General features: G+C 45.1%; 2 protein-coding genes across 3 annotated transcripts in view; one reads left to right on the forward strand and one right to left on the reverse strand.

The window, feature by feature from the left end:
• ORC3 (origin recognition complex subunit 3) overlaps positions 1 to 12,253 on the reverse strand; it is a 91,311-nt gene extending 79,058 nt beyond the window's left edge. For both annotated transcript variants that reach the window (XM_045294334.1, XM_045294333.1), the window contains exon 1: positions 12,176 to 12,253. In XM_045294334.1, the coding sequence (XP_045150269.1) occupies positions 12,176 to 12,199 (24 nt within the window). In that variant the 5' untranslated portion in view covers positions 12,200 to 12,253. The remainder of the gene's footprint in view (positions 1 to 12,175) is intronic.
• Positions 12,254 to 12,383: 130 nt separating this feature from the next.
• Positions 12,384 to 13,726, forward strand: part of RARS2 (arginyl-tRNA synthetase 2, mitochondrial) — a 60,160-nt gene continuing 58,817 nt past the window's right edge. The window contains exon 1 of the mRNA XM_004696260.3: positions 12,384 to 12,425. Within this exon, the coding sequence (XP_004696317.1) occupies positions 12,390 to 12,425 (36 nt within the window). The 5' untranslated portion in view covers positions 12,384 to 12,389. The remainder of the gene's footprint in view (positions 12,426 to 13,726) is intronic.

Genomic DNA, 13,726 nt, shown 5'->3' on the forward strand with positions numbered 1-13,726 from the left:
CTTCTATGTAATCCTGACATTATCTTCCAATTTACTAAAACAAACAAGATCATTTGACTCAAGAAACACAAATTGTAGCACAAAAGAGTAAACTGATTAAGCAAGTTTTGGTCATGGAGTAAAGAAAAGTTAATACCTTACATATAAGTGGGAAATAACAATTACCTTTTATGTTTTGATCTCAAGTCCCCATGTTATTCAGTGCTTACACACTTGTTCTCAAAATTAGAATGAGACAATAAATGCATTTGCTTTTCAGTTGTCAAGGGAATAAAAAAGTAGTGCTAGAAATACTTCTAGAAAGTATTTAAGAATACTTTAGAAATCTTAGAAATGTTTTTGAAACAAATGTCAAAATGTGAAGCTATTGTTTCCTGACACCTACTCCAACTTGGTCTACACACTTCTGAAGGCAATGTTTCTGTCTCTTTCAGGCTCCACTGCAGAATTTGGAGCCCCCCCAATTTAGACCACATCAAAACAGAGTTTTAGCATCCTGGAGGAACCCAAATTCTGTCTCTTTGAAATGTTCTTTGACATCAGAAGACCCAAAACAATCATTGTTGATGAGAACAAGGGAGGTCAGGGTGGAGACCCAAAGCCCATCTGTAGACAATTGGCCATCTCCTCACAGAAGGGGCACAAGGGAGGGGCAAGTCTGCCAGGGTGCAGTATAGCACGGAGGATGCACACAACATTAGTTCTTTAATGCTCTCCCCCTCCCTACCCTACCCCCAGTATAATCCCAGTTCTACCTTACAAATTCATCTAGACCAGAGCATGTACACTAGACACACAGAATCCAGACAGATAAATCAGGAATCAGGAACAGTATTGGGAGTAGCTATAACATGAGGGTAGGGAGAAAGTGGAGAGGAGGGAGAAAGGAGAAACCGATCATAATGATCATGATCGACGGGTAACACACACACACACACACCCGCCCCCGGGGAAGAACAACAAACAGAAATGTGGGTGAAGGGAGACAGATTGTGTAAGATATGAAAATAATAATAACATAATTTATCAAGGGTTCATGAAGGTGGGAGGTTGGAGAAGGGAGGGAAAAGAGAAGCTCATACCAAGGGCTCAAGCAGAAAGAAAATGTTTTGAAAAGGATGATGGCAACATATTGTTATAAGAGCTGTAAGAGCCCCCAATAAAAAGAAGAAAAATGAAATGTTCATTGAGTTTGGGGAGCAAAAAGAAATTTAAAGGGGCAAGATCAGAGCTACAGGTTAAATGCCGTAAGATTTCCTAATGAAATTCTCATAAGATTCCCCCTTGCTACTCTTGAAGAACAAGCAGGTGCATTGTCATGGTAGGAAAAAATTCCGCAATGACCTGGGCTTTTTCTCACCCATGCAGTTTTGAATTTCCTTAAACTTCCTTTTAATAAGCATTCATGATTATGCTGTGCTCATTGAGAACACCTTTCAAGATTACCTTTTGTAATCACAGAAAACGGTTGCTATAACCTTCTGAGCTAACTTCTCTGCCTTGAATTGAACTGGCCCAGTAAATACCCTTGGAAGCCTTAACCGTGGATTGTATTTTGTAAATTGCTATCTGGATTGTATAGCAATCCAAAGCCATAAATCCAAGCCACTGTTTTGATTGGACCTTCCTCTCAGAATTATATTGGCATATCCTCAGTTATAACTCATTCCATAAGCTCATCTTCAGTGGCTTCTATCTTGCTTAAAAAATATGATGGAAAGATAGGCTCTTAGAACTCGCTGATCTTACCATGCTTAGTACCTATGGAGTTGAGAGCTTTCTGAGGCCAGGATGTTTGCTTAAAATTAAATATGCCAAACTATGAGTTCTCAACTTGCATAGCTCTTAACCAATGGTAATTCTATGGTCTTCTCCCACCAAGTTCTTGACTTCAGCCACATTTCTTCATTTGTCTAGGCTGAGTCTTCCTACTCTTGGCTCATCTTTGAGGCATTGCCAATCTTTCTTAAAATGCTTGAACCATCTAAAAAGTGCTAGTGTTTTTAGGGGGGGGTCCTGTCTTAGCTATTTAGGGCTACTATAAGAGAAATACTACAAGTGAATGGCTTTAATAAAAAGAAATTTATTCTCTCACAGTTGAGGAGATTCCAAATATGCATTTAAGGCATAAGCTCTAGGAAAGGCTTTCTGTTTATTCTGTTTAAGCAGGAGGGTTCTTGTTTTCTTTCAGCATCTGTAGACCCACCATTCTTTGGAGATCTCCATGTGGTCTGACATCAATCTTTCAATGGATCTACGAGGATTCCAGCACAGGGACCTAGGTCTAGGAGGGCGCTCCACTCCGGGTTCTTCTTCATGGTGGTGGTTGGTCCCTCTCTCTAAGCTCACTTCTCTTCTTTCATTTGTAAGATAGTGGCCTCACTACACCTCAGGGAAATTTCTTACATGGGATCAAATTTGTATGGGATTGAGGGTTTTGCACCATACCCTTAAGTCTCTAAAATCTGATTGGTTTTTCACATCAGATCACATTATGGGGAATCATTACATAATTGCCACATTACATCAGTACATAATGATTAAAGCATTGAGAATCAAGATCCAGTTGGGTTGCCAGTTTGGGGCTTGAGAGGGAGGGAGGGATATAATTTACTCAATGACAGACAGCACTCCCATAAACTTAAAGCAAAACTTTAATTTGGGAAAATGTCCACTTAGATTTTGCTAAAAAAATTTTATGAGCAGACTTCAGAAACCCTTTTTCCGCTTAGTATAAAAGGTATATCTTTTTTGGGAAAGCATCCCACAGAGACTAAAACAAGAGGCTTGTTGAGGAGGTTATTTGAAGCTCCTTCATATTAATGTGAGAAGTGGTCTGCAGTCATCCACTGATTCCAGAGACATGCTAAACACGTTTTGTTTAGAATAAACAGGTGCATGGATAAACTGGAACCCTACTAAACAACACTTTTTTACTGCCCTTCACATACTGAATTCCTTTCATCTTGTTGCACTGTTAAGGATGCCAACATTGTAACTCCCCTGAGCAAGAGTAATCAACAACTCACACAATCCTCAAATTTGTATAGGGTCTCTACATAATGAAGAGTTAGGGTCAAAGGAAATTGCAATCTACAACATGAACTGAATACCTAAGGTTAATACAATCTAGTACATTTTACTAGTTTTCGTACAAGATTAAAGACCAAACAGATAGATGTGAACAGCTTAAACCACATGGAGGACACAAGCCAAGCCCTCAGCACATTAAAGATGCAGGAGGATAGGTATATATATAAAAAAACAACAACATGATAGTCACAAGTCAAGGGCCCCAGTGTGCTAGAAATGAGGTAGTAAGGTCAAACTCAGAACAGCTGGGTTTAAATGTAATTTTTTTGCCCAAGCTTCTTTTAATGGTCCCACACTCACTGTCAAGTCGATTCTGACTCAGTGACCCTATAAAATAAAATAGAACTGCCCTAATGTGTTTCCAAGACTGTAAATATGGGAGTGGAAAGCCTCATATTTCTCCATTAATGGTCCCAGTGATTGTTACTTACAGTTTCATGCAAACCCTGGTGGCCTTTCTGGAAAAACTATTTATCAAACATCTACACTAAGCTTGCAAAGTATCCACACCATTTTCTAGAAGCTTCTCGTGTTCTCTTTATAGGGCACGATATAACATGATGTGGCTGTTGTTGTTGAGTGCCACTGAGTGGTTCCAACGCTTAACAACCCTACAACAAAACTCCACCCAGTCCTGTGCCATCCTCAAGATTGTTCTTATGTCTGAGCCCAGGGTTGCAGTTACTGTGTCCATTCATCAAGGGCCTGCCTCTTCTGCGATGCCCCTCTACTTTACCAAGTATGATGTCCTCCTGCGGGAACTGTTCTCTCCTGATAACATATCCAAAGTATGTGAGAGGAAGACTCACCGTCTTGCCTTAAGGAATATTCTGGTTGTACTTCTTTCCAGACAGATCTGTTTGTCCTTTGAGTAGTCTGTAGTGTTTGGGCAGGGTCTGAACTAGGCAGCCCCGTTTGGACTAAGCTGAAGCAGGTCTGGGCCCTGCATGTGCTTCCCTGCACATCCCAGAGGTCAGCAGCAGAGGTGCCAGATAAGATAACCAGTGAAACCAGATGTTCTGGGTTCAAAGAAAGCCGCAGGGAGACAAGCGAGGAGTCGTGTACGCTGACTGCCATAATTGCCATACATTCCTCACAACCCCTTTAAAAATCCTCGCCCCTAGATGCTGAGCACAACTTCCCTGACCTGTTGGCCTAGGTCACAGAACCTCATCTGGGAGCTCTCCCTCACCTAATAAAACTATTTCTGTTTCTGCCCTCCCTTGTCCTGTCAGTTATGTCCACCTTCCTCCCTGTTTCTCAGGTCCGCTTTACATTTGGTGCCGAAACCCAGTAGAGGTAGGGACATGGGCTCTGTGCTGTCATGGCCCTGCTTCGGCTGGAACGCAGCCCACCCCTCCTCTCTTCTCGAACCTGTCTGAACGAGCGATATCTGGTCAGTATCTCTCTGTATGTTTGTTCTGTATCCTTTGTCTTGTTTGTTGCTCTGGACACCGAGGACCAGCAACCTCATACGGGAACATAGGGTCTGCGGGAGGCTAACTAGCTGAAAGCCCTGTAAAGCAACCCTAATACCAAGAGGAGCAGAAAATAACTGACTTTCCTGAAAGGGGTGCGATGATAAGGTCAGTTTCTCGTGCCCATCTTTTCTCTGTGTCTACCTTCTCTCATGTGGCCTCCAGTCTTTTGTCTGTGTTTACCTCCTGGGATTCTTGCTGATAACAGGACTCCTAGCACTAGGCCGAGCAGTCATTGCACCTTCTGCCTGGACTGGAACGCCATTTGTGTTTGCAGCTCTGCAGTGCTTTCTCTAAAATGTTCTGCTTCCCCTTACTCTCACCCTGAACAAAGGCCTAACTAAACTCCATTTTTACCGGCCATAAAGCCAGGCCCCCCTCCCCTCCTCGGCTTCCATTGTGTCTCTCTCTGATCCGAGGTCCCTGTCTGCCACTTAAAGCCACAGGCCTGCGCCAGGGAACCTTCCCGTTTCGGAGAGTCCAGGACTCTCCCATTGGGCCCCTAGCTATGATCAGGACACCTCTCAGGGTTACCGTGCCACCTCCTGACTGACGGTTGCATATGGGGGACCAGGGGATGCCCTTCTCCTCTGTCCGTACCCCCTGCAGTTTGAGACACAATGGGAAGTCTTCTGTCCAAACCCCCTAAGGACAGTCCTTTAGGGTGCCTACTGCCAACCTTACTGAATTGGGTTTGGCTCCTGATCTCCACCCTAAAGGCCTGGTCTTTTTCTGTAACCAAGTTTGGCCTCAATACCAATTGGACAATGAGTCGCGCTAGCCAGAAAATAGCACTCTGGATCTTAACATTCTCCGCAACCTCAACACCTTTTGTCAACAAACACAAATAATCAGAAGTCCTGTATGTTCAGGTCTTTTTCTTTCTTCACTCCCGTCCGTCTCTACTACCTGTCACCCTGCTCAAGGTCTCTTAGCCAAACACTCTCTTAATCGGGCCCAGGCAGTACTCTCCTTCCATCTTTCTCCAGACCCCCTGACTCCTTATCTGCGCCCCCAGTAAGGCTTCCTCCATATTCTGGGTACCCCTCGCCATCGCTTCCTCCACTATCCCCTCAACTCCCAAAGACTGAGGCACTGTGCCTCCGACATCGGCCCCTCCCCAGAGTTGGACCCCTCAGACTCCCTGGAGTCTCTCTCTCCCTCCCCTTCCCGGCTCCTCCCTGCTCAGCCTCCTCTGAGCCAACACTTGCAGCCTCTGACAGACCTCTCCCAGATAGGGAAGCAGAGCACAAATCCATGGTCGCTGCCCTGAGACTGGCAGAAGTGAGGGGTTAGGAAGCTCTGGGAAGTAACAACTTTAATCACCCCACTTTTAATTTTAATATCCTCTGAAATCTCGACAATTTCTGCCAGTAAACTCACAAATAGTCTGAAAGTCTGTACATCCAGGCCGCCTTTCCTCTGAGCTCCCGTCCCTTTCTCTGCATTTCCTGCTCCCCTTCCCAAGTCCTCTTGAGTAAAGAAAACTCCTCCTCTCCAGCTTCTGGACCCCTCTCTGGTGTCTGCCTTTTCAGACCTGCCTAAACACCTTATCTCCCCTCCCCTCCCCTCCTACTCACCCCTTTCTCTATTCTGGCCATACCCGGAGCCCCCACGTCCTCTTCTCCCGATTTACCTGCCTTGCTGGAGGAACCCGAGTCTGTACTCGCCCATCGGTTAGCAAGCACATGTGATTGCAGAACCCCCTTGTCCTTTGTCCACTCTTGGAAGTGGCCAGGACTGATAGCATGATTGGGTTCATGTTCCCTTCTCTCTCACTGATTTATCTCCGATTGAAAAGCATTTAGGCTCCTTTATAATGATCCCACCACCTATATTAAGGAGTTTCGATATTTAACTCAAGCTTATGATTTGTCCTGGCATGATATTTTTGTCATCCTTTCCTCTACCCTAACCACAGATAAAAGGGAATCCATTTTTCTCTGTTCAGCAGTACTCTAACCAGGTTCATTTGACCGACCCTAACCTAGGCGGTTCCCAGACAAAAACCGGGTTAAAGTTATCAAGTTAACAATCAAGTAGGTAGGGACAGACATGCCTGCCGAAAGAAAATGTTTCCATGTGTCCTGGCTTGGCTTCAGGCCATTTCCCATATAAATCAATTTTGATAACCTTAAGATCCTTAAGATCACTCAAAAGCCTGACAAGAATCCAGCCAACTTTTTAAGCTGCTTTACATTAAAAGCTTAAAAAGGCAGAAGAAAGGCCCTCCAACCCTGGTCCGAGATTTAGCAGATATGGCATTTAAGGTTTTAACAGAGGAGCAGGCAGTCAGCCCATGATGCCTGGTTCTGGTAGAAGGTAAATTTTCAACCCAAGCCTTAGTAGCAGCCCTGTGACTGGCTGGCGATTCCCCGGAGGCCCCAGAAGGACAGCGTGGGGCAAGTGTGTATGGGAACAACGACCGCCACCTGGTGCCTGCTTCAAGTGCAGAGAAGGGCACTGGTCACAGAAGTGCCCCAGGCCTAAAGCTCCAACCAAACCCTGCCCTGCATGCAGTCAAAGCGAACACTGGAAGTCCAACTGTCCTTGGAAAAGTGACAGGCCCTTTGCGTCTTCACGTGGGGGGACTGTCCTTCCAATTCCTGACCCGCCGTTGGCCCTGCTGGGATTGGCTGAAGTCTGAGGAGACCGTGACTGGACCCCCACCCCTCACCCTCGCCAAGCCTGGAGTATTGCTCAAGGTATTGGGTAAGTAATTTCCTTCTTACACAGAAGCTGTCTTTTCTGACCTGCCCTCATTTTCAGGGCTAGGCAGTCCTTCCTCAATCTCGATCATGGATATTGATGGCAAGCCTACCTGCCCCAGGTGTACCAGCCCTTTACTACTCATTTCTTCCTTATAATCCCTTCTTGCCCGGTCCCTCTGTTGGGAAAAGGCATTTTACATTACTTAAAAACCTCCTTACACCTTACTTTTGGTCTCACAGCACCTCTGCTCCTTCCCCTTCTTTCACCCAACCTGGAAGAACTGGCCATACAGAACTCATTGCTTCCCAGTGTTAATCCATCATACAAGCCTCATTACTCTTACCCACTCTCCCTGCAGCACTCCAATCTTACCAGTTGGAAACCAAATGGCACTTATCATTTGGTCCAGGACCTGTGCCTCTTTAACGAAGCTGTTATCCCCATACACCCGGTCCCGGTAGCTCTCAACCCCTATACTCTCTTGTCCCACATTCTTCCTTCTACTGTATCTTTTTCACCACCAGCCCTTAACCCAGCTTGTCAGCATTAATTTGCCTTTACCTGCAGCCCTCTCCTAAAACAGTTCTAAAGCAGACACAGCCAAACTCCCTTAACTTCTCTCTCCCTCCAAGACACACTTATCTCGTTCAGCTGCTATCTGTTTAAGCCTGTGCCCCACTCCCACCACTCAGAGTTTAACTTTAAATAAACACTACATCATAAAGAACCTCAGACCACTGACTTTGAGTAAACAAATACTATACATTAAGTCCCCAATTTTTCCCTTATAACTAAACCATTAAACTTCCCTAGAGCGGTCACAGTATCCTTTATACAACGCAGCAGAAGCAACTCCAAACAGACCTTTAACCCTTTGGTGACACTTAGTTAATACAATTTTTATTTCAGTGAATGTTTAAGTCTAGATGGAAACAGTAAATTTCAGAAGGCCAGAGTAAGTTACAAATAATTGGAAAGAGTTTGGATAGAATGTCTGGCTGTGCCAGAATGTGAAGAAGTTTAAAAGTTACGGAAAGTTGTTTGCCGAGGAGAAGTTAATAAAAAAGAATGATTATGTTCATGGTAAGAAAGATTAGTGTAAAAGGTCATCAAGCTGATATTTCCCCTGATAGCTCATGGGAAAGTGACAGAAAAACAAGGCCACTCCTGTTGGCCCCCTAAACTTTCCCTAGTTAGTCAAAGCTGCCTTTAACAAACCCCGACACGCCCTCCTTCACCCCCACCCCTGCGTCTACCAAACCCTGTCAAACCGTTTACTAAATACACAGGCAAAAAACAAGGTATAGCAGTCGGAGTCCTGGCTCAGCCCCTGGGGCCTGCTCTATCTCCTATAGCTTGTCTGTCTAAGCAACTAGATAGGACAGTCAGAGGCTGGCAACCCTGCCTCTAGGCCCTCACCAAAAAAGCCCTAAAATTAACACTGGGGGAGCCTATCCAGACGTTGTCCACCCACAGGCTGCAGGACCTCCTCTCACACCAAGTCCTGTCTTTGCTGTCTCCAAACTGCTTGTAGGAAATCTATCTCATGTTTATCGAAAATCCTAACATAACACTGTGCCAGGCTCCCTCTTTAAACCCAGCAACCCTCTTGTCTCAGCTCCTAGACTTGCTGGAACTTAGCAATCACTCCGGCCCCCAAGCAGTTGAGGAACTAACACTGCCCTGACCCAGATTCTCTGATCAACATTATCCTAACCCAGATCTAACTTTGTTTGTTGATGACAGTTCTGTCCTAAATGCCCAGGGGCAACGCAGGCTGCATATACTGTCCTCTCACTTAACCAAGTCTGGAAAGCTGCATGCCTCCCAAAAACTACTTCTCAAAAAGCGAAACTTGGTGCTCTCACTTGAGCTCTCCATCTAGCTAAAGGAAAAAAAACGGCTAATATGTATTCTGATTCTAAGTATGCGTTCCTTATAGCTCACTGTCATGCCACTATCTGGAAGGAGCGGGATTTCCTGACTACCAAAGGGTCCCCCATAGTAAACGGTAAATTAACAGTGAATCTCTTACAGGCTCTTCAGCTGCCAGCAAAGGTAGCCATCATCCATTGCAAAAAACATCAAACTGATAACTCTCTTATCTCCCTCCAAAGGCACTGAACATCCTTAGCACGAGTCACCCTACAAAATTGCCAAGCTCTTGACTTATTAACAGCAGATAAAAGAGGAACATGCATGTTTCTAAATAAAGACTTTTGTTATCATATTAATGAATCGGGCATAGTTAAACAAAATGTTAAGGCACTCCGCACCATGGCCAATAAAATCAGGAAATGTCAATGGAGCACCACCAACTTCTCATGGTTTCAAAATCCTCCAATGGCCTGGGTTATGCCCCTCATTGGGTCTCTGATCATAATCTGTGTACTTTTTGCTTTTAGCTCTTTGTGTGTTTAGATTCTTGCAGGAAGGGATAAAAGATATCTCCAATCTGACCTTCAATCAGCTTGTTCACCCTTATAGTCACTGCGGACTGGACCGGCCCCCAAACCTTCCAACTCTTAATCCCCTTCTTCACCCTATCTCAGCAGGAAGTAGTTAAGACAGAAAAACGTCGCTCCATTACCAATATTAAGAAGTTTGGAATGTTTGGGCCTGGTCTGAACTAGGCAGCCCTCGTCTGGACTAAGCTGAAGCAGGTCTGGGCCCTGCTCGTGCTTCCCTGCACATCCCAAATGTCAGCAGCAGCTGGCGCCAGATAAGATCACTGCCAGATAAGATAACCAGTGAAACCAGATGTTCTGTTCAAAGAAAGTTTCCAGACCCCATATGCTAATTGCCATACATTTCTCACCACCACTTTAAAAACCCTCGCCCCCAGCTGCTGAGCAGGACTTCCCTGACCTGCTGGCCTACTTCACAGATCCTGGAGTTCCCCCCACCTAATAAAGCTATTTCTGTTTCTGCTCCCCCTTGTCTTGTCAGTTATGTCCGTCTTCCTCCCTGTTCCTCAGTTCCGCTTTACATATAGTACTTTCAATATTCTTTGTTAATACCATAGTTCAAATGCATCAAATCTTATAACATTTTAAGCAGACTAATTCAACTCAACTCACAGCCATTGAGTTGATTCTAGTGACCCTATAGGACAAGGTAGCATTGTCCTTGTAGGTTTCCAAGACAATAACTCATTACAGGAGTTGAAAGCTTCATCTGTCTCCAGCAGATCAGGCTAGTGGTTTTGAACTGCTGGCCTTGCAGTTAACAATGCATCATGAATAATAACCATTATAACACCAGGGCTCCTAAAAGCAGAGTAAAGGCTTGTTAATAAAAACAAAAATATAGTGAGATTATAGTGAATAATTATTTTCCTTTCAGTGTAAAAGGCTTTCAGGGGATTCTATTGCTCTCAATATAATAATATGTAAAAACAATAAGTTTCATGTCCTAAAGAACGTTTTGCAATGATGGACATGTTCTATATCATCACTCTCCAATGTAGCAATAGTGCAAGTGGTTATTGAGCATATTTGATATGGTGTGAGTGGCTGTGATTACCACACTGTACCTCAGATCTCAAGTATTTCTTTCTTGCTTGCTAGTTACACTATAATAGAGGAGCTCTGGTGGAATAGTGGTCATCTGTTGGGCTGTGGTTTGAAAGGTCAGCAGTTGGAAACAACCATCTGCTCTGTGGGAGAAAGCAAAGGCTTTCTACTCCCTCACATAGTTAGTCTTGCATACTCATGGGGCAGTTGTAGCCTGCCTATAAGGTCACTACAGTCAACATCAACTCAATGGCAGTGAGTGAGTTGCACAATCACAGGAATCCTGATGGCATAGTGGTTATGCACTGGGCTGTTAACTGAAAGGTTAGTAGTTCAAAGCCAGCAGTCCTCTCCCAGGAGAAAAGTGAGAGTCTTTACTCTCATAAAGAGTTAGTCTCTGAAACCCGTGAGCAATTCTATTTTGCCTATGCAGTGGTTCTGGAACTTCCTAATACCCCTTTAATAGAGTTCCTCATGATGTGGTGACCCCAACCATAGTTATTTTCATTACTACTTCATAACTGTAATTATGCTACTGTTATGAATTTGTCGACCCCTGTGAAAGGGTTGTTCGACCCAGTTTTAGAACCGCTGCCCTATAGGGTCGCTATGTCTTGGAATCAACTGGATGGCAATGAGTTTGTAATTTTTGGAATTACACTATCATGTCTTGCAAATCCTTGGCAATCCATACCCATCTAGGCAGTCCACACAAAGAGGACTATATAGTCACACATACATTTCATTCTCATTTTCCTAACTCTTCCTCTGCTTCTCTTTCTGATCACACTGCTTTTAAAATTTCTTTTACATGCTATATTATATGTATCCTCTGGACCAAAGCACGTGGCATTGTTACATGTGCTCCTTCACCTCCCATCATTTTGCCTAACTGGCTTAATTTTTACTCACTTTTCAGTTATCCACTAAAAAGTCACTTTCTAAAAAAATGTTCTTCCTTGACCCCAAGATCCTCGCAATATCTTTCTTTCTAATCTTTTGTTCTCTCTGAGCCTTTTTGGTTAACAATTATGAATGCCTTTCTCGAGTGTAGAGACTGCAGCACTGTAGCACTTGGGTTAAGAGTACTTAACCAAGTGCATGGCGCACCTTTATGAGAGAGAAGGTACTCGTCGACTGGTCGCCCCACCTCCACATACCAGAACTTTAAAATCCTCCTAACCAGCCCGCAACTCGGTCCTTACTCCCCCAGGCAAAGTACAGTTGGCCTTAACCGGATCTGAAAGGACAACTCAGCCCGGGCCGCCTGTCCCTCCCCAGGAGCCGGGCAGCCGAGGCCTACGTAACCTCTGCTACATCCTTGCTCACAGGGAAGGAGGCGGTGACGGAGTCACATTGGTTCCAGCACCCACGTACCTTGGACACCGAGGAGGTGGCCATGGTCTTAGAGATCCGTGAAATTCCAGTTGCACACAGGATTTCCCGCGCGCTCTCGCGACAGAAGGGCAGAGGTTAGAGGCGGACAATGCGACTCCTTGATTGGCTGGCCTCGGCCTCCGGGTGGGGCTTCCGGCGCGCGGGGGCGTGGCGTACGTGCGGGGCGGGCGGGGCGAGCTTCGGCGAGCCGGCCATGGCGTGCGCCTTCCGCAGGTCGATCGCCGCTCAGGTACGAACCGTGGAGTGGGAAGCGCTGGCGTCCCCGCGGAACCCGGGCCTTGGAGCCTTTTTACAGCCGCGGACCCGTTTCCGCTCCTGCCTCACCCCGTTTCTGCCAGCTCCTCCCTCTGCTCGGGGTTTGCAGTGGCGGATCGGCAGAGGGACAGGATGAAAAGCAAACCTGGAAAGGAACGTGTGGTTTTCCTCGCTCCTTCTGACCTCACCGCGTCGTGTCCTTTGCGCGATTGGGAACTTACTGACCATGATCAGACCCTATGAAAGTTGGTGTTGCTTACATTCAGTGAAGTTTCTGATGGCCTTCACTTTCATTCCAGTGGATTTAAACTTTTGCAGACATTCATTTGGCATCCTGTCCTCGTTAGGTGCCATCGTAGCGCGTGGGTTCCAACTCCTCGCGACCTTACGCACAACAGAATGAAGCCGTGCCCGGTCCTGCGCCGTCCTCGCAGCTGTTCTGTTTGAGCCCATTGTTGCAACCATGGATGGTGTCAACCCATCTCCTTGAAGGTCTTCCTCTTTTTCACGACCCTCTTACCTAACTGTAGGATCCCTGGTGGTGGTGTGGTTATGAGTTAGGCTGTTAACTGCAAAATCTGCAGTTCAAAACCACCAGCTGCTCTGAGGGAGAAAAACGAAGTTTCTATTCCTCTAAAGAGTCACAGTCTCAAACAAGGGCAGGCAGTTCTACCCTGGCTTATGGGGTCGCTGTGAGTTGACTTAGGAAGTTACTCCATCCTCCCTAGTAGGGGGTGTTCATATTAGTAACACCAAAGGGACACTATCCTGGATTCAAAGTCATTGATTAATTAGAAGTGATTTAAAAAACTGCTACAAAAATCTGGAATTTACTTAAAAGAATTTTTAAAATTCATCTGCCACCTATGAAATTTTACAGGGGAATTTCCCCCTTTACCCTGGCTAGCCATGACATTTCCTTTTTTAATTTACAGATTTATCACATTCCACAAGTAACTTACCCACGGAAATAATGGGCACAGGTATATATAATGGACATTACATGTAGGAAACTGACACATGAGTTTGGACAGTTTACGAATCGTTTAACATGTGTTATTTGCATTTAAATATGGTCATTTGCCTGACAGACGTTCCCTGGGTTCATTTTTATTGTGTTTCTGGGCTTTTGTCCAAAAATCACTCTGCCTTGTCTTTCATTATACTCATCATGTATTATTGCCCTTTTGATGCTGTTTGTCCAAATATCATCACAACCCTTTGCTCACTTTATTAAAGGAGGCTACCACTGCAATAGAGCTTGCTGGTGCTTTG

The sequence above is a fragment of the Echinops telfairi genome, unplaced genomic scaffold (genome assembly GCF_000313985.2).
Source record: "Echinops telfairi isolate 266 unplaced genomic scaffold, ASM31398v2 ScPeMD7_3533;HRSCAF=4204_0, whole genome shotgun sequence".
NCBI lineage: Eukaryota > Metazoa > Chordata > Mammalia > Afrosoricida > Tenrecidae > Echinops > Echinops telfairi.